Source organism: Hylobates moloch, unplaced genomic scaffold (assembly GCF_009828535.3).
Source record: "Hylobates moloch isolate HMO894 unplaced genomic scaffold, HMol_V3 SCAFFOLD_5, whole genome shotgun sequence".
Taxonomy (NCBI): Eukaryota; Metazoa; Chordata; class Mammalia; order Primates; family Hylobatidae; genus Hylobates; species Hylobates moloch.
In genome coordinates this window covers 104,728,029-104,753,676 of record NW_026652280.1, presented here as the reverse complement: position 1 = coordinate 104,753,676, position 25,648 = coordinate 104,728,029, and the positions used below count along the sequence as shown (strand labels likewise).

The 25,648-nt window shown below is 45.0% G+C and overlaps 2 protein-coding genes across 14 annotated transcripts in view; both read left to right on the top strand.

Moving 5' to 3' along the window:
* Positions 1-6,907, top strand: part of RPRD2 (regulation of nuclear pre-mRNA domain containing 2) — a 112,675-nt gene extending 105,768 nt beyond the window's left edge. For 5 of the 9 annotated variants that reach the window (XM_058439329.1, XM_032154786.2, XM_032154787.2 and 2 more), the window contains one exon: positions 3,765-6,907. In XM_058439329.1, coding sequence (XP_058295312.1) covers positions 3,765-6,538 — 2,774 coding nt within the window. In that variant the 3' untranslated portion in view covers positions 6,539-6,907. The remainder of the gene's footprint in view (positions 1-3,764) is intronic. The other 4 variants (XM_032154790.2, XM_058439332.1, XM_058439330.1 and 1 more) reach the window with 2 other exon arrangements.
* A 136-nt stretch (positions 6,908-7,043) lies between these two features.
* Positions 7,044-25,648, top strand: part of TARS2 (threonyl-tRNA synthetase 2, mitochondrial) — a 34,019-nt gene continuing 15,414 nt past the window's right edge. For 4 of the 5 annotated variants that reach the window (XM_032154795.2, XM_032154794.2, XM_032154791.2 and 1 more), the window contains exons 1-9: positions 7,044-7,483; positions 18,219-18,407; positions 20,451-20,586; positions 20,928-21,124; positions 22,027-22,150; positions 23,669-23,793; positions 24,461-24,578; positions 24,665-24,729; positions 25,457-25,535. In XM_032154795.2, the coding sequence (XP_032010686.1) occupies positions 20,521-20,586; positions 20,928-21,124; positions 22,027-22,150; positions 23,669-23,793; positions 24,461-24,578; positions 24,665-24,729; positions 25,457-25,535 (774 nt within the window). In that variant the 5' untranslated portion in view covers positions 7,044-7,483; positions 18,219-18,407; positions 20,451-20,520. The remainder of the gene's footprint in view (positions 7,484-18,218; positions 18,408-20,450; positions 20,587-20,927; positions 21,125-22,026; positions 22,151-23,668; positions 23,794-24,460; positions 24,579-24,664; positions 24,730-25,456; positions 25,536-25,648) is intronic. The other variant, XM_032154796.2, reaches the window with a different exon arrangement.

Below are 25,648 nucleotides of genomic sequence, written 5' to 3'. Positions count from 1 at the left end.
ACTGCAGCACATGTTGTACTATTAATATCAGGCACAATTTGAGAGTTTGACATGTTTATGCTTTCTCCCTTTTTATTTTTATTTGTTTGTTTGTTTGTTTTTGAGACAGGGACTTGCTCTGTTGCCCAGGCTGGAGTGCAGTGGCGTGATCTCGGCTCACTGCAACCTCTGCCTCTCAGGTTCAAGTGATTCTCCTGCCTCAGCCTCTCAAGTAGCTGGGATTACAGGCTCACACCACCATGCCCGGCTAATTTTTGTATTTTTAGTAGACATGGGGTATTGCCATGTTGGCCAGGCTGGTCTCGAACTCCTGACCTCACGTGATCCACCTGCCTCGACCTCCCAAAGTGCTGGGATTACAGGCGTGAGCCACCTCTCCTGGCCTTCTTTTTTTTTTTTTTTTTTTTTGAGACAGAGTCTTGCTTTTCTTACCCAGGCTAGAGTACAGTGGTGCAATCTCAGCTCACTGCAACTTCCGCCTTCCGGGTTCAAGCAATTCGAGACGGGGTTTCACCATGTTGGCCAGGCTGGTCTTGAACTCTTGACATCAGGTGATCTGCCTGTCTCGGCCTCCCAAAGTGCTGGGATTACAGGTGTGAACCACCGTGCCTGGCCTATGTGGAATTTCTGATGAGGCAAAATTTGAACAGAACTAGGTTCCTTATGGAATGTGGAATTCTCTTTGACTTTTAAAAGGATTGTATCTAGCAACTTAAATAGACGTATTTCCTCAAAGACTGTTAACGAAATCCCAGAACTTTGTTCTGATTGTCATCCACAGCCCTAGGTATTGATAGATTTATAACACAAAAGAGAGACTTCAGGCCTGGTGTGGTGGTTCACACCTGTAATTCCAGCACTTTGGGGACGGGTGGATCACCTGAGGTCAGGAGTTCAAGACCAGCCTGGCCAACAGGGTAAACCTGTCTTTCCAAAAAAAAATACAAAAAAATTAGCTGGGCGTGGTGGCTCACACTTGTAACCCCAACTACTTGGGAGGCTGAGGTAGGAGAATCTCTTGAACCCAGAAGGCAGAGGTTGCAATGAGCCAGCCTGGGCAACAAGAGCAAAACTCCATCTCAAAAAAAGAGACTTCAGTGGGCAAAGGAGCAGAGTATGACTTGTTATGATTAAAGAGCAAACTTTTGGCTGGGCGCAGTGGCTCATGCCTGTAATCCTAACACTTTGGGAGGCCACGATGGGAGGATCACTTGAGGCCAGGAGTTTTGAGACCAGCCTGGTCAATATAGCAAAACCCCCATCTCTATTGTTTTTAAGAATTTTTAAAAATAATTAAAAAAAAGATTGGAGAACAGTAATATTTAGTGGTGAGAGACAACTTTACCTATTACCAGAAATCTGAGTAGTGTATCTGTCTTTAAAAGATGTTCTTTTGAAGTTATCCCAAAATATCTGAAAAATATGCTGAAATGTCTTCTAAAAATCATATTACATTATCATATATCACACGCTAGTGTTTGAGGACTTCTGGGTTTTGTGAGAACAATGATTACTAAGAATTAAATCAGGCTGGGCATAGTGGCTCACGCCTGTAATCTCAGCACGTTGGGAGGCTGAAGTGGGACACTCACTTGAGCCCAAGATTTTGAGACCAGCCTGCACAACATAGTGAGACCTTGTCTCTACTAAAAATAAAAAAGTTAGCTGGGCATAGTGACATACACCTGTGATCCCAGCTACTCAGGAAGCCAAAGCAGGAAAATCTTTTGAGCCCAAGGGGGTGAGGTTACAGTGAGCTATGATCGTACCACTGCACTCTAGCCTGGGTGACAGAGCAAGAGCCTGTCTCTTAAAAAAAGGAAAAAAAAAAAAAGGAAACTCTTAGGAGGGATTAATTATGTGGCTAGGGAACTTTTTGGAATGAAACATGGATTTTTTTTTTCTTCAGGAGGATCATGACTAAAGTCAACATTATTTCAGTTGTTTGGATATTATTGAATATTGGATAACAATAAAGACCATCCAACATTATTTAGAAATAAATGGCTTTAAAATGTTACAAGGATGGAGGGGACTGAAATTCTTTAGGCCAGATCTGTTAGAATATGGGTTAAAATTGAAATTTTGAAGAAACATTAATTGAAGTATCACATGAAATATTTTCTTTAATCATATAATTATTAAGGAACAATTTTAGTGTATTCAGTGACTAAAAGCTATAAATTTGGGTGAAATGTATATTAAAATTTTTTTAATTAATTTATTTTTAAATACAGAGACTCACTTTGCCACCCAGGCTGGAGTGCAGTGGCAGAGTCATAGTTTACTGTAACCTTGAACTAGGCACAAGTGATCCTCCAGCCTCGGCCTCCTGAGTAGCTAGGACTACAGGCTGCACCATCATGCCCAGCTGATTTTTAAATTTTTTTAGAGACAGATTCTCACTATGTTGCCCAGGCTGGTCTCAAACTCCTGGCCTCAAGCCGTTCTCCTGCCTCTGCTGCCCAAAATGCTAGGATTACAGGCATGAGCCACTGTGCCCAGCCAAAAGTTTTCATTTGTGACCAGAAATTGGGTAAATTTTTAAAAATATGATTGAATTCGCCGGGCGCGGTGGCTCACGCTTGTAATCCCAGCACTTTGGGAGGCCGAGGCGGGCGGATCACGAGGTCAGGAGATCGAGACCACAGTGAAACCCCGTCTCTACTAAAAATACAAAAAATTAGCCGGGCGTGGTGGCGGGCGCCTGTAGTCCCAGCTACTCGGAGAGGCTGAGGCAGGAGAATGGCGTGAACCTGGGAGGCGGAGCTTGCAGTGAGCCGAGACTGCGCCACTGCACTCCAGCCTGGGTGACAGAGCGAGACTCCGTCTCAAAAAAAAAAAAATATGATTGAATTCATAGAACCTTCTGTTATCTTTTTGTCAAATATTTTTCTAAAAAATTTTCTACAGGAACAGTTTGCTTTGTTGAACTTCAGCCTTTGCCCCAAAGAATTCTTTCTCAGTGCTTCTGAGAAAGTTTTGACTGTCAGTGAACACAGTTAAATTTCATCATTGTCAATCTGGACTAAATAATCCTTGGGTTTTCCACGCTATAAAATGGGGATTGTGTGTTTTCTTGTGAAAGGACCAGTGTCCCTGGTGGTCTTTGTAAGTCTTTGTGGTGTATGTTTATTATAGCTACATTTTACAACCAAAACGGATGGTTGAAAGCATTGTTTTTCAAAAAGTAACAACAGTCTACCAAGAGATGCTTCTTGAAAAAGGTGTTTGCTGTTTAGATAAATTTCTGAAATTTGCATTTGCCTGTCTCCTGCTTGAAAATAACAATGTATATTAACTTATTAGAGATAATTGTGGTTTGAAGGTTGGACAGGAAAGGTAGAACAGATCTGTTTGCATTTAGAGAAACATTTCCACAGATCAAACATTAAGAAATACTGGCTTAAAGTGTTGTTTTAAGAATAATTTTGCCTCCTTTCTTTTCCTGCTTTGCCTAACTTAAACTATGAATGATTCTGACATTAAAATCTCCCCCTTCCTGTTGCCTTTTATTGTGCCATGTTGGGCTTATTTCTGGACTGTACTGGAAACATTTCAGTGATTTGCTCTTTATTGATAAATAGGCCCTGTATTTTCTGTGACATTTAGCCATTGCTTGTTTGGTCTGGATTCCTTTTGGCCTTACACTTTGTCTATCTGGTTCCCACCAAAATGAATGAGAATATCTGATTAGCCTTCATTGTTTGCATTGTATGGTAGGGAGTTGTTCTTTTTAACCCCTCTAATCTTTGTTTCTACAGGCCTGTCATCTTTACTTCAGAGTGTTACTGGGAACCCAGTTCCAGCCAGTGAAGCTGCCTCACAGAGCACTTCAGCCTCCCCTGCCAACACCACAGTCTCTACCATAAAGGGAAGAAATCTGCCCTCTAGTGCCCAACCTTTTATTCCCAAAAGCTTCAGCTATTCTCCTAACTCATCAACTTCTGAAGTCTCTTCAACTTCAGCCAGCAAGGCCTCAATTGGGCAAAGCCCAGGGCTCCCAAGCACTACTTTTAAACTACCTTCCAACTCTTTGGGATTTACAGCTACCCACAATACTAGCCCTGCTGCCCCACCTACTGAAGTTACCATGTGCCAATCTTCAGAGGTCTCCAAGCCAAAGCTGGAGTCAGAGTCCACCTCCCCAAGCCTGGAAATGAAGATCCACAACTTCTTAAAAGGTAATCCTGGTTTCAGTGGCTTAAACTTAAACATCCCAATCCTGAGCAGTTTGGGGTCCAGCGCCCCATCAGAGAGCCATCCCTCAGACTTCCAGCGTGGCCCTACTAGCACCTCAATCGACAACATTGATGGAACCCCTGTACGGGATGAACGGAGTGGGACACCCACCCAGGATGAGATGATGGACAAGCCAACATCCAGCAGTGTAGATACTATGTCCCTGCTTTCTAAGATCATTAGCCCTGGTTCCTCAACACCCAGCAGTACAAGATCACCACCCCCTGGGAGAGATGAAAGCTACCCCCGGGAGCTCTCCAATTCTGTATCTACATATCGACCCTTTGGTCTGGGCAGTGAATCTCCCTATAAGCAGCCTTCTGATGGAATGGAGAGACCATCTTCCCTGATGGACTCTTCACAGGAAAAGTTCTACCCAGATACTTCTTTCCAAGAAGATGAAGATTACCGAGATTTTGAGTATTCAGGGCCTCCACCCTCTGCCATGATGAACCTAGAGAAGAAACCAGCCAAATCTATCCTGAAATCAAGCAAGCTGTCTGATACCACCGAGTACCAGCCAATTCTGTCCAGTTATAGCCACAGAGCCCAAGAATTTGCGGTAAAGTCTGCCTTCCCTCCATCTGTAAGGGCCCTCCTGGACTCTAGTGAGAACTGTGACCGTCTCTCATCTTCTCCTGGGCTATTTGGCACCTTCAGCGTAAGAGGGAATGAACCTGGGTCTGACCGGTCACCATCACCGAGTAAGAATGATTCATTTTTCACCCCTGACTCCAACCACAATAGCTTGTCTCAATCTACCACTGGGCATCTCAGTTTGCCACAGAAGCAGTACCCAGACTCTCCTCACCCAGTCCCACATCGTTCCCTTTTCTCTCCGCAGAACACCCTTGCCGCTCCCACGGGTCATCCACCCACATCAGGCGTGGAGAAAGTCCTGGCCTCCACCATTTCCACCACGTCGACGATTGAATTTAAGAATATGCTTAAAAACGCCTCACGTAAGCCCTCAGATGATAAGCATTTTGGCCAGGCCCCCAGCAAGGGCACTCCAAGTGATGGTGTCAGTCTCTCAAACCTCACCCAACCCAGCTTGACCGCCACTGATCAGCAGCAACAAGAAGAGCACTACCGCATAGAAACCCGCGTCTCCTCCTCCTGCTTAGACTTGCCTGATAGCACAGAAGAAAAGGGGGCCCCTATAGAAACCTTGGGTTATCACAATGCATCCAATAGGAGGATGTCAGGGGAGCCGATCCAGACCGTAGAGTCCATCCGAGTTCCTGGGAAGGGAAATAGAGGACATGGGCGTGAGGCTTCAAGGGTGGGTTGGTTTGATCTGAGCACATCAGGTAGCTCTTTTGACAATGGCCCTTCAAGTGCCTCTGAGTTGGCATCCCTTGGGGGTGGGGGCAGCGGAGGCCTCACTGGCTTTAAAACAGCACCATACAAGGAACGGGCACCTCAATTTCAGGAGAGTGTCGGCAGCTTTCGTTCCAACAGTTTCAACTCAACATTTGAGCATCATCTTCCCCCATCCCCCTTGGAACATGGGACACCCTTCCAGAGAGAGCCAGTGGGGCCATCATCTGCCCCACCTGTCCCTCCTAAGGATCATGGTGGTATCTTCTCTCGAGATGCACCCACTCATCTACCCTCTGTGGATCTTTCGAACCCCTTCACAAAGGAGGCAGCCCTGGCCCATGCTGCCCCACCCCCTCCTCCTGGAGAGCACAGTGGAATTCCTTTCCCTACCCCACCTCCTCCTCCCCCTCCTGGGGAACATAGCAGCAGTGGTGGGGGTGGTGTCCCCTTTTCTGCTCCACCCCCTCCTCCACCCCCTGTTGACCACTCTGGAGTTGTACCCTTCCCAACCCCACCACTGGCAGAGCACGGAGTGGCAGGGGCTGTGGCAGTATTTCCCAAGGACCATAGTTCCCTCCTTCAAGGGACCCTGGCTGAGCATTTTGGGTTACTCCCAGGACCCAGGGACCACGGGGGCCCCACCCAACGGGACCTCAACGGCCCTGGCCTTAGCCGTGTACGAGAGAGCCTGACCCTACCCTCCCATTCTCTGGAACACCTGGGCCCACCCCATGGAGGAGGAGGTGGGGGAGGCAGCAACAGCAGCAGTGGCCCCCCCTTGGGTCCCTCACACAGAGACACCATCAGCCGGAGTGGTATGATCTTACGGAGTCCCCGGCCAGACTTTCGGCCTAGGGAACCTTTTCTCAGCAGAGACCCGTTTCACAGTTTAAAGAGACCCAGGCCACCTTTTGCTAGGGGCCCTCCGTTCTTTGCACCAAAACGCCCATTCTTCCCTCCCAGGTACTGATGGAAACCAAGGGAAAGGCATTTTGAACAGTCTAGAGAACATTGGAAGTAGGAGTTGGTTTATTGTTGTTTTTATTTGTTTTCTCTTTCTCGATTTTTTTTTTTTATTATAACAAAGGGCCTCTCTTCCAAAGTAAGAAATCACATATGCTTACGTTTTACTATTCAATTCAATCCTCCCTCCCATTGCACTTATCTACCTTCCCCAAGTTGTTTGTATTTAAAAAAAAAAAAACAAAAAAAAAACACAACCAAAGCCACTTCATTTGGCTGGGGGGTTGGGGAGTGGGGAGGAAAACAATCTTTATTTTACCCCATCTATTGAAGAGTATTACTACATTTGAAATAAAACTTCCATCAGTACAGATAACCACATGTGCAATGTTGGGATGTTATTTTGGGCTTGGCTTATCGAGCAGTCAATGGAAGGATTCCCGTCCCCTCTGCAGCTTAGTAACTGCTGTAGCCAGCTCAGCAACCTTCCCTGTGTATCTGTGTCCTGCTAACAGCCAAGAGATGTTGCAAGGGAGGAAATGTGGGAGACCTTGAACCTGTCAGGTTTATTTGTTTTGTTTTTAAAGGCATGTTGAAGTTTAGTTCTTTACCCTTCTCCTAAAATCTTTTTTAAATCAGCCTCAAGGTTAAAATAAGGAGTGACTACAGTATATAAAATAAGGAAAGGAAGCATTAATGGTGTGATGTGACCTGCCTGTTTTTTGTAAACAAGAGAATAGGAAATGTTTTCAAGGTAGTTTCACATGTCTTGCACCAAGCTCATGCCTCTTGCTTTTCTTTTTTGACTTTGTCTCCCTCAGTTTTTCTTCTGCTGTGGCCAGAAAGACAGTCACTACAGTTGACTATTGATACAAAGGTGCAACAGAAATATTATCCCTGCCTTTTTAAACATAAGAAGTAGACATTAATTTTACCACGGTGCCTCCCTAATGTAAGTGATATTTATTGGTGGCTTTCAACGAAGGTTAACTATTAAAGAAAGAAATATTTGTCTTTATCTTCCTTTTCCCCTTGCCTCAGTCGTGTTATTCACCCCTATTCTTGATATTTTAAAGGAGGAGATTCAGTAGCATTTTCCTTTATATTATACACACGTGTCTATCCCATTTCAAGGCTCAAGTCTTACCCCCACCTCTCGCTCCCAATAGGAAATAAAGACCATTTCTGCCCTTAGTTGTTTTACATGCGAGATAAGTGCTTTCCTTCTCCCTGGACTGAAAGACTTGTTTGTATTCCTACATCTAGTACTTGGGGAATAGACAATCACTGTACTTTGAGTGTTTATATCTTTATATCTAGGGACACTGAAAAGTAAATGTTGCTTTACTACAACTTTTTTTTAATTTAGTGTCTTACCCCAAGGCATACTCACTGATAATCTCCAGCTAGATGAGTAAAACAGTATGTGTTTAGTTTTTCAGAGAATTCTAGCAAGTTTCATATTTTCTTCCAAGTTAGTATAGAACTAACTGTAGGAAGTATGGGGTTGCTTTTTCCTCCAGTGGACTATTAAAGATGGGGGAGGGTGGGCAATGTAGTGACAGAAAATGATTCTCTCAGAATGAACTTTTCAGAGAAAGAGCAGCATAAACCAGGTGCACATCATGATTTGGGAGTTTTTGCGTAACTTATTCTGTTATTTATTTGGGCTTGCCATGTGTTCTGGGGTTAGGATGCTGCAGGTCATTCATCTTCTTAATGCCTGTCTGGTCTTTCTTTCCTCGACCCTCTGCCCTGTAGCTCTCCCCACAAAAATGCATGATACCATGACCTTATGTGTGGGATGGGGTATGTAGTGTAGCAAAGAAAAGAAAGTATAGTTATATTGAGTCCTAAGACATTTGTTAGGGAAAAGCATAAGAGAAAATGGGGTGGGAGGTGGGGAAATTATATTTGACTTTCAAAATTGAAATAGTTTTTTTTTTTTTTGCAGAAATTAAATGGGATGTTTTTCATTCTAGAATAAAAGAATGTGAATTCTCTCTGCTGCTCTTGTTTAAGCTAAAAGTAGTGTTTACTTGAAAAGGCTCTCTGACCATTTAATTTTTATCAGAAAATGTGGGGATGTCAGGAAAGTGGCTTCCTGAACGTTGGGGCGGGATAATTGTCCTCAAAAGTATGATGGTTAATACATGAAAGGAAGACTTTGTTGTACAGTTTCAAAGATGGGCTTTTAAGGAGTTGGGTTTTTGTGGGGTACTTTTTTGTTTTTTAAGCCACAAAATCCTCAATATATTTGTTTTAGGATGGAAGTGAGGATTTGTATGAGACTGTCAGCTATTAATTTTAAGGAAATCTTAAAATTTACATTTACATCAGTAAATGAAGATGACAATGTGTATATATGTGATATAGTGAAACAAAAAAGACAGTTCTGGTATTCATAACATGATAGAGGTTTTATTCTTTCTGTGTCTGTGATTTAAAACTCCGTGACCATGCTCTGACTTTCGTATTTCAACCTGAGTTTAAATGAATAAACAAGATATTTTTTGAAGAAAGCATGACATAGCGTGTCTTAGCAAGGACATGATTCATATGGAAGCAGAATGTGAGAAGTTGTAAGGTCCTTGGTACTCACTGTAAAATCACAGACAGAGAATTGGTAGGGGTTGTGAATACACTAGTACCACTTAAAAGTTCAGTGATACAGTATCAGAAATAGGGTCCTTAAGTATTTTGAAAGAGTTTACTCCTCAGTCAGCTTAGATGAGAGCTCTCTCCTGCTCCCCTGTACCCTCTCAAAAGTTGAGAGTAAATAGAATTTGGTTTGATTCCAGGGAGGGGAAAATAAGCAGAGAATAGGACTTTTATACTTTCCAATACCAGGAATAAAATGTTTGTGATATATATGGGTACAGCAAACCTATCTAGATAATGTGAATACGATAAACTTCCTAATGGCAGGATATTCACTCTCAATCCTGAAGTTACTGGTTCCTGCAGAATTGAGCTTCAGCTGTTACTGTTTTGAAGCTGCTGTAAATTACTGCTTTCCCCAGTTCCCCCACTATTTTTTTTAAATGGGCGGGGGCGCCTGTTAAGATCTAAAATAGATATGTTGGATTGATATTCTCACGTGTTTGGTGTGGAAAACAAAACAAGTACATACTTTAGAAGCAACAACAATGAAATCCTTTTGAAATGTGTGTTAATATCATTTAATAAAATAACTAGTTTGAAAGGTTTGACATTTTTCTTTGAGATGGGCTTGGACCAGGGGCCCTTGGCTTCCTAGTGAGTGCAAATAGGAGGGAACTTCTCAGGAGCTGAAACTGCTGCTTTGTGGAGCAGGCCTGTGGTTGGAAAACCTAAGTTTTCTCCAGCAAAGGCCCAAGTCCAGGGCCGAAGGTGAAACCAACTAGAGAATGCAGAAGGAAAAGCCTGTATATATCTCAGAAGATATGGTTGTATTGGCTTTTGGTCCAAGGGTATGGGGGTGGGAGTAGTGGTGTGTGTGCCCACACATTTCTCAGGCACACACAGAGATACCACAGACCACCCACTTCGTGACCACTTGCACTTTACTCTCTTCCAGACATCCTTTTTTTTTTTAATCTCTTTGTCCCCAGTATTTTGTTTTCCAGTTTAATAAAGTATGGTTTCCTTTGTTGTGTGGTTGACTTTTCCCCTCATGTTGATCTTTTCCAGATGTCCCCTTTGACTCATGCACTTAATGTCACTGAAGGCAATCTGAGCCTCTAAGATCTTTATGGCCTTGTGGGTTTTCTGTTTGATCCTTTGTGTAATTGGATTTTGGAAGGGGATAATGGGTCGGGTGAGTTCTAGATGTTGAGGGAGTGGTTGGTGAAGTGGGATATACTGTATTAATAATTTGTTGTGCATGTCTTCAAAAGGTTGTGCAACTGTGAGCCAAGAAGCATTTTTAAAGCAAGCATAGAATTGGGGGTTTGGGGTGGTAGCAGGGATCCTTCTGGCCAATTATTTGCCCACATCTGTCCTTACTGCATATTGGCAATCTGTTGTGCAGAAGCCACACTGAACCCTTCTGTCTTACCCCATCCCTTGTTCATAACCCAGTGAGGCTGGGTTGGAATGCTGGCTTTAAGGGGTAAAAAGGGATAGTCACTGCATCTGGGCCAGGCCTGGGTCACTGGCAGGGTAGAAGGCTCTAAACAGCAGCTTTGCTTACGTGAAGGTACGTACATGTGTCACCAGACACTTAAATAGCAGTGGCCTGGGAACACACCCAGCAGGTAGGGTGTATCACTGTACTGGAATCTGGCTCACCCTTTTTTCCTTGTCTCTTGGGACCTTGACTTGCCCACCTGATTTCTGTATCTACTCCTAAAGAAGCAACAGCTTTGAGACTTCCTCATTAGATTTTCTGGGCATGTTATTCATAATTTCCTCTGCCTGATTTTTTTTTAATGTAAGCCAATCTTGTATAGCAGGGATGAGTTATTCCTTCATGTATGTAGACATAGCAATGCAAACACCATCAGAATGGGTTTTGGGGTATTGGGGCGTTTCTCATACTTGTTTATGAGTAACTGTATGGACAAGTCCGGTCAGCTGCTGTTCACAATTGCTGAGTAATAACACATTGAGGCTGCATAGGCAAGGCTATGAGAGGGTCATCGAGAAGAGAGATATTGGCCCTTAAGTAAACATCCTGTTCTATCTTCCCCATGTAGAAGGAAATAGAAGCACTCTAAAGCAAAGAAGCAAGTGCAATGTAAAACTAAATATCAGTTACTTTTAATTAATTGCTGGGGAAAGAAAGAAGCTTTTGCTTAGTTACAAGTTTGAGGGGAAGAGGATAAGAAGGCCAACATCTGTGTAAAAGTTGATCATTGCAGTTACAGTCAACCTTCCTCGGTGTCCATGAAGGATACCAGGTTACAGGACCCCCATGGATACCAAAATCCACAGATTCCCAAGTCCCTTACATACAATGGCATAGTATTTGCACATAACCTACACACGTCATCCAGTAAATTTTAAATCATCTCTAGATTACTAATACCTAATACAATGTAAGTGCTATGTACATAGTTGTATACAGTATGTTTTGAAATTTGTGTTACGTTTTAATTATTATTTTATTACCTTTTCCTGAATACTTTTATTCTGTGGTTGGTTGAATCCACAGATGCAGAACCCCCAGACAGAGCCAACTGTATATTTCCTTTTTTAAATGTTACATTTTTCTATCCTTTGTTCACACCTAGGGAAGAATCAAAAATTGAGAATACAGATATGGGTGGAGGAGCTAGTGAATTCTTCAGTGCCAACTGAGGAAACACAAATACAGGCTGGGCGTGGTGGCTCACACTTGTAATCCCAGCACTTAGGGAGGCTAAGGCGGGCAGATCACTTGAGATCAGAAGTTCAACCTGGACAATATGACAAAGCCCTGACTACTAAAAATACAAAAATTAGGGCCAGGCGCGATGGCTTATGCCTGTAATCCCAGCACTTTGGGAGGCCAAGGCAGGTGGATCACAAGGTCAAGAGTTTGAGACCAGCCTGGCCAATATGGTGAAACCCCATCTCTACTAAAAATACAAAAATTAGCTGGGTGTGGTGGGGCGTGCCTGTAATCCCAGCTACTCAGGAGGCTGAGGCAGGAGAATCGCCTAAACCTGGGAGGCAGAGGTTGCAGTGAGCCAAGATCGCACCACTGCATTCCAGCCTGGGTGACAGAGCAAGACTCTGTCTCGGGAAGGAGGGGGGAGTTAGCCAGGCGTGGCGGCATGCATCTGTAATCCCAGCTACTTGGGAGGCTGAGGCAGGAGAATTGCTTGAACCCGGGAAGCAGAGGTTGCAGTGAGCCAAGATTGTGCCATTGCACTCCAGCCTGGGCGACAGAGCGAGACTCCGTCTCAAAAGGAAAACACAAATGCAGGTTGCAGGTTTTTGTGTTTGACCTGAGTTGGCTAAACCAGTCAACCCTGGACATGTTCAGGGTCATGGTAAATTGGATGTTCCAGCAATCTTCCTTCCTCATCCCCACTGTGTCCCCTTATTTTTGAGAATTACTCATATCCTTTGCCACATAATTTGTGGGAGAGGAGAGAAAAGGACTTGAAACTTGCTACATTTTTCTTGGGGTGTTTCAGTTGGAATGGGTAGAAAGGAGACCGACAGCATCCCTTTCCTCTGTTTCTCCCTCCTCCCTAGCTAACAGTCCTTTGCACCTACATGAGACAACACTTAAGATAGTCAATCATTGCCAAAGGCAATAGTGATTAGGAAATGATTTAAAATCTTGATTATTTAGAAGTGGGCTTCAGTTGTATGCAGGTTGAGCATCCCAAATCCAAAGTCCAAAATCTGAGCACGAAAATGACACTCAAAGGAAATGCTCATTGGAGGATTTCGGATTTTTAGATTAGGGATGCTCAAGCAGTAAGTATAATGCAAATATTCCAAAATCTGAAAAGATTCAAAATCAGACACTTCCGGTCCCAAATATTTCAAATAAGGATACTCAACCTGTATTTTCTTCTACAGATGTTATCTAGGACCTTCTTTTAGAGTACTTCGTCCTTCCCTTTGTTTTTTACTTTAGCGTGGAACCTAAATGGACACATCCCTACCTAGACTAGCTCCTGTGTTTGGCAGATCTCCTCTTTTTGCCCTGACCTGACATATCAGTTGTGTAAGAGCTGGGGTGGGAGTGTCTGCTTGTTTTTCTTCTACAGCCCCAAGAGATGTTCTGGGAAGGGAAATCTTAGTAGAGATTTTAGGTGAGCCCAGGGGTTTGTTTTCAAAGTCAAAGTTCAATTTATCCATGCCCCTGACAGAAAGCTTTTACCTCTTTACTCATTCAGCAAATGTGGCTGAACATTCTCTCCCATTGTGGCTTTTATTTTTTTTTAATAGAGACAGGGTCACGTTTTGTTGCCCAGGTTGGTCATAAACTCCTGGGCTCAAGCAGTCGTCCTGCCTTGGCCTCCCAAAATGCTGGGATTACAGACATGAGGCACCGTTCCTGGCCACATTTTGGCATTTTATTTTATTGATTTTATTTTTATTTTTATTTATTTTATTTTATTTTATTTTATTTTTTGAGACAAGAGTATCACTCTTTTTTGCCCAGGCTGGAGTGCAATGGCGAAATCTCGGCTCACTGCAACCTCTGCCTCCCAGGTTCAAATGATTCTCCTGCCTCAGCCTCCCAAGTAGCTGGGATTATAAGCATGTGCCACCATGCCTGGATAATTTTTATTTTTTTTTTTTGTATTTAGTAGAGACAGGGTTTCACCATGTTGGTCACGCTGGTCTAGAACTCCTGACCTCAGGTGATCCACCCACCTTGGCCTCCCAAACTGCTGGGATTACAGGCATGAGCCACTGCACCCGGCCTGATTTTATTTTATTTTATTTTATTATTTATTTATTTATTTATTTTGAGATGGAGTTTCACTCTTGTCACCCAGGCTGGAGTGCAATGGCGTGATCTCGGCTCACTGCAACCTCTACCTCCTGGTTCAAGCAATTCTGCCTCAGCCTCCCACGTAGCTGGGATTACAGGTGCCCACCACCACGCCCAGCGAATTTTTGTATTTTTAGTAGAGACGGTGTTTCACCATATTGGCCAGGCTAGCCTCAAACTTCTGGCCTCAGGTGATCCGCCCGCCTCGGCCTCCCAAAGTGCTGGGATTAAAGGCATGAGCCACCATGCCCAGCCCTTTTATATTTAGAGACGGGGGCCTCACTCTGTTGTACATGCTGGAGTGCAATGTCATAATCATAGCTCGCCGTAACCCAACTCCTGGGCTGAAGCAACTCTCACCTCAGCCTCCTGAGTAGCTGGGACTACAGGCATGCACCACCATGCCCAGCTAATTTTTTTTTATTTTTGTAGAGATGGGATCTCACTGTGTTATCCAGGCTGGTCTTGAATTCCTGGGTTCAAATGGTCCTCTGCCTTGGCCTCCCAAAGTGCTGGGACTATAGGTGTGGGGCACCATGCCCAGCCTCTTATGGCATTTTAAAGCAAAGTTAAAGATTGGCCCCATCCCAGATCTTCCACTTACATTACTAGCGAATTATGTTTTAAAAAATAAAACTAACTTCCCTACCACTTGTGCCTTTAGCCACTTGGCTACTTCTTTGGGCCCCAAAGGTTTTTGTTAGCAATGACATAATCCTTTCTTTTCTTTCTTTTATTTTTTTCTTTTTCTTTTTATTTATTTATTTTTTTTTTGAGATGGAGTCTTGTTCTGTCTCCCAGGTTGGAGTGCAGTGGCGTGATCTCAACTCCTTGCAACCTCCATCTCCCAGGTTCAAGCGATTCTCCTGCCTCAGCCTCCCAAGTAGCTGGGACTACAGGCGTGCACCACCATGCCCAACTAATTTTTTGTGTTTTTAGTAGAGATGGGTTTCACCATGTTGGCCAGGCTGGTCTTGAACTCCTGACCTCAAGTGATCTGCTCACCTCGCCCTCCCAAAGTGCTGGGATTACGGGTATGAGCCACCACACCCGGCCTCATAATCCTTTCTTTATATATTTTACCTTATTCCTTTTTTTTTTTTTTAACCTCTAATATCTTTCTTTTTTTTTCCTTTGAGACGAATTCTTGTTTGGTTGCCCAGGCTGGAGTGCAGTGACACGATCTTGGCTCATTGCAACCTCTGCCTCTGGGGTTCAAGTGATTCTCCCACCTCAGCCTCCCAAGTAGCTAGGACTACAGGCATGTGCCACCACGCCAGCCTATTTTTTTTTTTTTGAGACAGAGTCTTGCTCTGTCGCCCAGGCTGGAGTGTGGTGGCGCAATCTCGGCTCACTGCAAGCTCCGCCTCCCGGGTTCACGCCATTCTCCTGCCTCAGCCTCCCAAGTAGCTGGGATTACAGGCATGTGCCACCACACCTGGCTAATTTTGTATTTTTGGTAGAGACGGGGTTTCTCCGTGTTGGTCAGGCTAGTCTTCAACTCCCGACCTCAGGTGATCTGCCCGCCTCAGCCTTCCAAAGTGCTGGGATTACAGGCGTGAGCCACCGCGCCCGGCTAATTTTTGTATTTTTAGTAAAGACGGGCTTTCACTATGTTGGCCAGGCTGATCTCGAACTCCTGACCTCAGATCCACCTGCCTCAGCCTCCCAAATGCTGAGATTACAGGCGTGAGCCACTGCATCCAGCCTTCTCTCTTTTTTGCTGGAGTGCAGTGGCGCGATCTTGGCTCACTGCAAGCTCCGCCTCCCGGGTTCACGCCATTCTCCTGCCCCAGCCTCCCGAGTAGCTGAAACTACAGGTGCCCGCCACTGTGCCCGGCTAATTTTTTGTACTTTTAGTAGAGACAGGGTTTCACCATGTTAGCCAGGATGGTCTCGATCTCCTGACCTCATGATCATGTTGGGATTACAGGCATGACTCCCGGCCTCACCTTTTTTTTTTGAGACAGGGTATCATTCTGCTGCCCAGGCTGCAGTACAGTGGTGCAATCACGGCTCACTGCACTGGATCTCCTGGGCTCAAGCAATCTTCCCACCTTAGCCTCCCAAGGCACATACCACCATGCCCAGCTAATTTTTTATTTTTTGTAGAGACGGGGGTCTCACTATGTTGTCCAGGCTGTTGTCGAACTCCTGGACTCAAGCAATCCACCTGTCTCAGCCTCCCAGTGTTGGGATTACAGGCGTGAGCCACCACACGCAGCCAAATATATTTTCTACATCTTTAGTGCTTCTAAGAATTAAGATAGATTTGGAGGTATGTGCTGATCCTGAGGACAAGTGGAAAATATTTACATGTAGTTTAAAGTTACATGTAGTTTAAAGCTATAAAAACAATACCATCTGAACTAGGACTCTAGTCACCTTGGAATTTCTATTCCAAAAGTGGAGTTAAGCTGAGAATTTCCTAAAACTTTAAGGGCCTAGGACACCCTTCACTGTGAATTCCCTTTTTCCTGCACTTCTGTGGAAATCTAGCTTTATTTTCTGCACACTTTTTTCCTTAACCTTAATCTGGTAGAGACAAGTTGGAAGACGCCTCTTTTCTTGGCTTTCTATTGGACCCACCTCTTTTACCCTGTATCAAAGGCCTATTTGGCCACAAGTATCAGAATCTTATAACCTGACACATTATGACCAATCTGGTCCCTGAGAGGCAGTATGGTGGAGCATAAACAACAAGGACTTTGCATTCAGATAGACTGGGGGCTTTACTTCTTTGAGAATCATTTTCCTGTTTTAAAGGGAGTATACTTGACATAGTTGTTTTAGGAATTAAGTGAAATAGTGAAGACATAGCATTGGATGTTCAGTAGTATTCTAGGGTGGAGGGGCAACAGCCCAAGTTTTAAGAATAGATGTTTCAAGCCACACTTTGGGAGGCCGAGGCAGGTGGATCACCTGAGGTCAGGAGTTCAAGACCAGCCTGGCCAACACGGTGAAACCCCATCTCTACTAAAAATACAAAAAATTAGCCAGGCGTGGTGGCGGGCACCTGTAATCCCAGCTACTTGGGAGGCTAAGGCAGGAGAATCGATTGAACCTGGGAGTCAGAGGTTGCAGTGAGCCAAGATCGTGCCATTGCACTCTAGCCTGGGCAACAAGAGTGAAACTCCATCTCAAAAAACAAAAAACAGCCTGGGCACAGTGGCTCACGCCTGTAATCTCAGCACTTTGGGAGGCCAAGGTGGTTGGATCACGAGGTCAGGAGTTCGAGACCAGCCTGACATGGTGAAACCCTGTCTCTACTAAAAATACAAAAATTAGCCGAGCGTGGTGGCTCGCACCTGTAATCCCAGCTACTCAGGAGGCTGAGGCAGGAGAATCTCTTGAACCCGGGAGGCAGAGGTTGCAGTGAGCCAAGATAGCGCCACTGCACTCCAGCCTCGGCGACAGAGCAAGACTCTGACTCAAAAAAAAATTAGCTGGGCATGGTGGCATACACCTGTAATCCCAGCTACTGGGGAAGCTGAGGCAGGAGGATCACTTGAACCCGGGAGGTGGAGGTTGCGGTGAGCCGAGATCATGCCACTGCACTCCAGCTGGGCAACAGAGCAAGACTTCACCTTAAAAAAAAAAAAAAAAAGAATAGATGTTTCCTAGGCTGACTAATGGATTAAAATTCCCCAATACTGAGGCATATGCTAGTCACAAGTCCGAAGTTGTAGAAGAACCAGTAACTCATGAATTGGTCTTAGCTTGCTCTTGTGCTTGCTTACTTGCTTGCTTGCTTCTTACAGAGGGCGGATGGAATAACTCAACATTCCTTCCTTCCTCCACTGCAACACAAGTTACATAGGTGATGATGTGGTAGTTGATTGATTGGCATCCCCTCAGCACCCAGCTCACTGCATTGCACACAGTAAGCAGTTAGTAAATGATGGATAAGTATAGGGAGTTACCGTCTCAGGGTAGCCTAGTTATTTTACCATCCCTTTACTATCCTAACAAAAGAGGACAAGGTAGAATGATTAAAGGGACTATGTCAGTGTCTGTTTCCTTTGGAGCATCAAAGCAATACCATGATTGGTACATACTTGATTCAATAATTATTGGGCACCTACCATTTTGTTGCCTGCAATACACCTTTCCCCTTTTGGTGCAGAGGCATGAGAAGAATTCTGCCTGTTGCCACCCTTTCTGAATGCCATTTTAAAATTCTTAACTACCTTCTCCCAACCACACAAACACAAGTTATCTTCCTCTCCCACACTCTTGTCTCTTTCTCTTTGTATTTCAGGGTGTCTACCAGAAGATGGACCCAAGATCCATAGAGGCGCTTGTGACTCAGATCAACTGCCCTGCCCGGGAAACCTGGTCTCTCTGGAAACCTTGATTAAACTGCTTTTTCTGACACTTCTTCCTCTACAACCCTTGATTCTATCACCATTGAAACTTCAGAACCAACTCTAACCATCCCCACCTCCAGGTGAGGGGACTAATGGGAATTACTAACAGCCTGATGGCTACCCCCAAGTCAGTTTCCCTTCATACTTTACTACAAATCTGACCGTGTTCCCATATTTACTGAGTAAATTTGATGAAATCTACCTAGTCCCGTGTCCTAGATGTATCAGGGAGAGGGAAGAGAAAGGATAAAGGAAGTTGAGAGCTGGGATAGGAATTAGAGGCAAAGGGCTTATGTAGGGAGCAGAGAGCTAAAATTCTAGTCAGGCACCTCTTTCTGAGGTGATGGGGGAGTATACTGGGAGCAAACTCTACTAGAGAAAGCATGGTGTGGTAAAAGAGAACCAAGCTTGGATTCAGAAATCACCATCAGCACTTGCTGTTTGACCTTAAATTCCTCATCTGTAAGATTAAAAGGTCTCGGCCAGGCGTGGTGGCTCACACCTGTAATCCCAGCACTTTGGGAGGCCAAGGCAGGCGGATCACCTGATGCTGGGAGTTCGAGACCAGCCTGACCAACATGGAGAAACCCTGTCTCTACTAAAAATACAAAATTAGCTGGGCCTGGGGTGGCACATGCCTGTAATCCCAGCTACTCGGGAGGCTGAGGCAGGAGAATCGCTTGAACCTGGGGAGGCGGAGGTTGCGGTAAGCCAAGATCACGCCATTGCACTCCAGCCTGGGCAACAAGAGTGAAACTCCATCTCAAAAAAAAAAAAAAAAAAAAAAAGATTAAAGGTCTATAAAGTCCCTATTAAGCACCATGAGTATAAAGAGACTCAAATTGACCTCTGCAGATTCTTGGTTCCAGCTTTTTTGTTTTTGTTTTGTTTTGAGATGAAGTCTCGCTCTTGTCCCCCAGGCTGGAGTGCATGGCTCAATCTCGGCTCACTGCAACCTCCGCCTCCTGGGTTCAAGCGATTCTCCTGCCTCGGCCTTCCAAGTAGCTGAGATTACAGGCGCCCGCCACCATGCCCAGCTAATTTTTGTATTCTTAGTAGAGACGGGGTTTCACCATGTTGGCCAGGCTGGTCTAGAACTCCTGACCTCAGGTGATCCACCCGCCTCCGCCTCCCAAAGTGCTGGGATTACAGCGTGAGCCACTGCATGCGGCCATCTTTGTTCCAGCTTTAAAGTGGTTATATTTACCTGTAGTCCCAGCTACTCCAGAGGCTGAGGTGGTCAATTGAGCCCAGGAGGTGGAGACTGCAGTGAGCCATGATTGTACCCCTGCACTCCGGCCTGGGCAACGGTGAGACCTTGTCTCAAAATTAAAAAATAAAACTGTTACACTCATTTATCATAATAGCTTCTTGTTGCTTTTGCCCATTACCAAAAAACCATGGGCCAAACTAGACGATTTACATAAAATTTAACTCAACAATTGGGAGTAACAGTAACACTATTCTCATTTTATAGTTGAGAAAATTGAGGCTTAGAGAAATTAAATAGGTCAGGCAAGGTGGCTCACGCCTGTAATTCCAGAACTTTGGGAGGCCGGAGCGCGGTTGGGGACGGTGGGGCGGGGGGGGGGGGGGGGGGGGGTGTTGCTTGAGGCCAAGAGTTCGAGACTACCCTGGCCAACATAGTGAGACTCCCCCCCTACCCCTGGTCTCTATTAAATAAATATGAGAAGTTAAATAATTTTCCCAAAATTACATAGTTAATGGCAGATCCAGAATTTACACTAGGTCTGTCTGGTTCCCCAGTCTATGTTCTAAAGTTTTGCTACTTGCTGTAAGGACCATGTAAAATAAAATGTATAGTTAAAGGGAAATTACTACCATTTCCTGTCTGGTTTTCTCCCACTCTCGCTCTCAAAAGTTCACCTGCCCTTGTCCTCAAAGCCACAGGACGCCTAATTGCTATTTTTGGGTTTCAGCTGAAATGCCACGGATCTGGGGGTTTAGCGAGGGTGTGTTACACTTTCGGTCTTCCGGTCAGCCGGAACCACTCACACCGCTGCTAGTGCTGTGTGGGGTGTACCTCTTCGGAGTTCCTGGAGGTGGTGCCAGACTAGAGTGGCAGCTGTACTAACCAATAGACACGGACTTTGTTGGACCAGAAGCCAATGAAGAATTACGTGGAGGAGAAGCGGCGATAATCTGAGGATGTAGGCACTGGTGTGAAGGAACATGGCCCTGTATCAGAGGTGGCGGCGGCTCCGGCTCCAAGGTTTACAGGCTTGCAGGCTACACACGGTGCGTGAGGCACCCCCAAAGTTCCGATCCGCATCAGACTCAGCCCACCCGAAGCCCGCAAATTTTCTTGTTAACCCAGCCTCACGCCACTCCTCCTCTCCCTGGTCCTCCGAGTTCCCAGAAAAGGACTCATATCTAAACTCGTTATCTAATTCTCGAGTTGGCGGTCTGGGGGGCGCTGAGCTCGAAGGGCCCCCAGCCTAGGGTCTTGTATCACTCAATCCCCTTAAAGAGTAGGAATTCGGACGAAGTCCACTTAACCATTCCAAAGTGCCATCATCCCCAATTCTAAGAAAGAATGATGGGACGTGTGTTACCTGCTAATATATCTTTCCCTCCAGGCAGTCGTGTCGACCCCTCCACGCTGGTTGGCAGAGCGGCTTGGCCTTTTTGAGGAGCTATGGGCTGCTCAGGTAAAGAGATTAGCAAGCATGGCACAGAAGGAACCCCGGACTATTAAGATATCACTTCCTGGAGACCAGAAAATTGATGCTGTGGCATGGAACACGACCCCCTACCAACTAGCCCGGCAGATCAGGTAACAGGCCCATCCTGTAACTACCAGGATTATCCTTCTGCCTGTTTACTTTCTCTTCACTTGAGCAGGGGAAGAAAACTTGGTCTGCTTGTTTCTGTTCCGTCCCCATTAAGATAGCCTTTCCTGAAGATTTTGTTTTTGTTTTTTGTTGTTGTTTTATACAGACAGGGTCTCTCCATGTTGCCCAGGCTGGTCTTGAACTCCTGGGCTCAAGCGATCCTTCCATCTCAGCCTCCCGAAGTGCTGGGATTACAGGCATGAGCCACCAAACCCGGCTTGAGATTTATTTTATCTGTATTAGTTTCTGCATCAGAGTCTCTGTCCTTTCATTGGGGAAAGAAATGAAAGCTTCTGTTGCTCTGGTAACTCATTTCACCTTTGCAAGTTTACAGTTGCCGAGAGATGAGCAACTTTCTCCCCACTGTGGATTGTAACCCTGTCTTTTTTAAATCATTAATTTACTTTTAATAATTGATACATAATAATTGAACATATGAATGGAGTACATGTGATATTTTGATACATGCATACAATGTGTAATGATCAAATCAGGGTGTTCAGGATATCTGTTACCCCAAACATTTATCATTTCTTTGTGTTGGGACCATTTCAAATCTTCTAGCTATTTTGAAATATACAATAAATTATTATTAACTGTATTCACCCAACTCTGCTATGGAACATTGGAGCATATTCCTTCTGTCTAACTCTATTTTTGTACCCATTAGCCAACCTCTTCATCTCCCCTCCCCCATCCTTCCCAGCCTCTGGTAACTATCACTCTATTCTCTACCACTGTGAGATCAACTTTTTAAACTCTCATATAGGAATCAGAACACGTGATATTTTCCTTTTTGTGCCTTGTAACCCTTTTTCTTCATCCCCACCTTCCACTGCTGAAGTTCAACACTGGCAGATACTGCAGTGGCTGCTCAAGTGAATGGAGAACCTTATGATCTGGAACGTCCCTTGGAGACAGATTCTGACCTCAGATTTCTGACATTCGATTCCCCAGAGGGGAAAGCAGTAAGTTTCTTTCTTATCAGGAATACAGTGACTACTAAACTAAGAGATACTGAAGCAGGAAATTATAACATTTTATTCTTTTGCCTCAGTTTCTCCATTTGCAGTTGGGAGGGAGACCTACCACAGACTGTCTTGACTATTTCTGGTTAGGAAACTTATGATGAAAGTTTTTAACTTAGCTTCGATCTATTAAGCAAACATTTGTGTTAGTGAAAGGGAGAGAGATGATATGTTGAAAAACAAAAGGATAAATATGTAAATTCAGCCCCCTCAACTCTTGAGCACATATATTATAAGTCATCTGTAGTGTATATTCAATTCTAACATGGCTTATACAGCTGAGCACACAACCTGGTCACCTCCCCACCTTGTCTTCATGTCAGCTCAGGTAGCACAGACCTTGCCTATTAGGATCCAGAAAAATAGAGTTCTCCTGCCATCTACGTGTAAATAGTAACCAAATCCAAGAGGAATAGTTGTATCACACTAGATTCATAGGACAGAAAAAAATAGGACTAAAAGACCAAACAGAGACCTAAGTAACGACTGTGTTAAGAAGATAGCTTATTCTGGCCAGGCACGGTGGCTCACGCCTGTAATCCCAGCACTTTGGGAGGCCGAGGCAGGTGGATCATCTGAGGTCAGGAGTTCAAGACCAGCCTGGCCAACATAGTAGAAACCCCGACTCTACTAAAAATATAAAAATTAGCTGGGCGTGGTGGTGAGCACTTGTCATCCCAGCTAATTGAGAGGCTGAGACAGGAGAATTGCTTGAACCCGGGAGGCGGAGGTTGCAGTGAGCTGAGATCGCGTCATTGCACTCTGGCCTGGGTGACACAGCAAGACTCCGTCTCAAAAAAAAAAAAAGAAAAATTATTCTGAAGCCCTAAAAGCTTACAGGAGCAGCAGAAGACTGACTGGCCTCCAGCTTCTGTGCTTTGGAACTGGGAAGCACCAAGGATTGAGGGGTGGGGCTGGAGCTTCTATGCACTGAAAGAAGAAAAGATACTGGCCTTTCTTTTCTATTCAGTCTTTTTTTTTTTTTTTTTTTTTTTGAGATGGAGTCTCACTCTGTCACCCAGGCTGGAGTGCAGTGGCGCAATCTTGGTTCACTGCAACTTCCATCTCCCGGGTTCAAGTGATTCTCCTGCCTCAACCTCCTGAGTAGCTGGGATTACAGACACACGCCCCCATGACTGGCTAGTTTTATATGTTTTAGTAGAGACAGCGTTTCACCGTGTTGGCCAGACTGGTCTCGAACTCCTGACCTCAGATGATCCGCCTGCCTTGACCTCCTGAAGTGTTGGGGTTACAGGCATGGGCCACTGCGCTCAGCCTCTTTTTTAAGCTTGTTACTTTTTAGTGGTCACCCCCAAAATCTAGGATCCCCATTTTGTGGTAGTTATTCCTAGAAGAACCATACTGGCTTTCCTACCAGCTTTTGTGAGGAAGAGCTCAGAGATCTAGGGGTTAAGGGAGAAGTTTATGAATTTGTGAACCCCTTTTTTGTGAACTCAGGTGTTCTGGCACTCCAGCACCCATGTCCTGGGGGCAGCAGCTGAACAATTCCTAGGTGCTGTTCTCTGCAGAGGTCCAAGTACAGAATATGGCTTTTACCATGATTTCTTCCTGGGAAAGGAGAGGTGAGTAATGAAAGGAAGGAGGAGAATGATTCTGGGATGGTTTCTGAGGCTCTTTTCAGGGGCCTTGGGCATGCTCCATTTGGATGAGGAAGCTGGAGGAGAAGGGTTTCTCTAGGTCTCAACTATGACATTAGTACCTCCTTCTGTGCTAGTCCATGTCCCTCTTCTAACTCTGCTTGAATTTTACCTTCTTGGCTGGTGCATGTGTAGTCCCAGCTACTTGGGAGGCTGAGGTGGAAGGATCACTTGAGCCTGGGAGGTTGAGGCTGTGTTGAGCCATGATCTTAACCACTGCACCCAGCTGTGTGACACAGCAAGACACTCTCTCAAAAAAAAAACAAAAAGAAAAAGAAGAAACAATTTACTTTGTTACTTGTTAGCTTTCATAAATTCAAGTTTTACTTAATCGCCCTCGTTACTATTGTTCTAACTTTGTCTATCCAGATTTCCTGCATTCAACTTTTAACTTCATGCATAGAGCTTTTTCTCCAGCTGTAATATTTGTTACCTGATTTCCTATTTATATTTTCTCTGAGTTTGTCTGTCTTTGCCTATAACTCTAGATTTCTCTTGAAGGACAGGACCTTACCCGCTAGCCAACAGGTTCGTCACCCAGGTGACTGATGCACCTCTTAGGATGCAACCCAACCAATTCTCCTCTTTCCAGGACAATCCGGGGCTCAGAACTGCCTGTTTTGGAGCGGATTTGCCAGGAACTTACAGCTGCTGCTCAACCCTTCCGGAGGCTAGAGGCTTCACGGGATCAGCTTCGTCAGTTGTTCAAGGTGGGGTGGAGGGAAGAGGTGGCTCTTCCAGGACATCTTCGTGGGAATAAACACTTTTCTTCAATCTCCCTTCTACCTTTTTCCAGGATAACCCCTTTAAGCTTCACTTGATTGAGGAGAGAGTGACAGGTCCAACAGCAACAGTATATGGGTAAGAGTTGTCAAGATTAAGGCAAACGGAGAGGTGGGGAAGCATTGAGGAAGGCCAGAAATGCGATAAGGGAAGAAAGATAGAAGGTAATTTTTGTTGCTCCAGAAGAAGAAATGGGAATGGGAATTGATTTTTTTTTCTTTTGAGACGGAGTCTTGCTCTGTCTCCCAGGCTGGAGTGCAGTAGCGCGATCTCGGCTCACTGCAACCTCCGCCTCATGGGTTCAAGTGATTCTCCTGCCTTAGCCTCCAGAGCGGCTGGGATTACAGGCATGTGCCACCATGCCTGGCTATTTTTTTTTTTTTTTTTTTTGAGATGAAGTCTTGTTCTGTCACCCAGGTTGGAATGCAGTGGCGCGATCTCGGCTCACTGCATCTCTGCCTCCCGGGTTCAAACAATTCTGCCTTAGCCTCCCGAGTAGCTGGAACTACAGGCATGCACCACCATGCCTGGCTCATTTTTATATTTTTAGTAGAGATGGGATTTCACCATATTGTCCAGGCTAGTCTCGAAGTCCTGACCTCGTGATCCACCCACCTTGGCCTCCCAAAGTGCTGAGATTATAGACATGAGCCACCGTGCCCTGCCGGGGAAATGATTTTTATCTGCCATGGCCCTCTCTCAGTAGGACAGTTCCTTTCTCTTCTGTCAGCTAAAGACCATGAGAGGGAGAAAGCTAGAAGCTGAAGATTCTGAAAATCACTAACTGGCCTCTTCTTTCTCCCAGGTGTGGCACATTGGTTGACCTTTGCCAGGGCCCCCACCTTCGGCATACTGGACAGATTGGAGGACTGAAGCTGCTATCGGTCAGTTGTGGGACAGAGTTAGGTTAAGATTCCTATTTTGAGCCGGGCATGGTGGCTCACGCCTGTAATCCCAGCACTTTGGGAGGCTGAGGCAGGTGGATCATAAAGTCAGG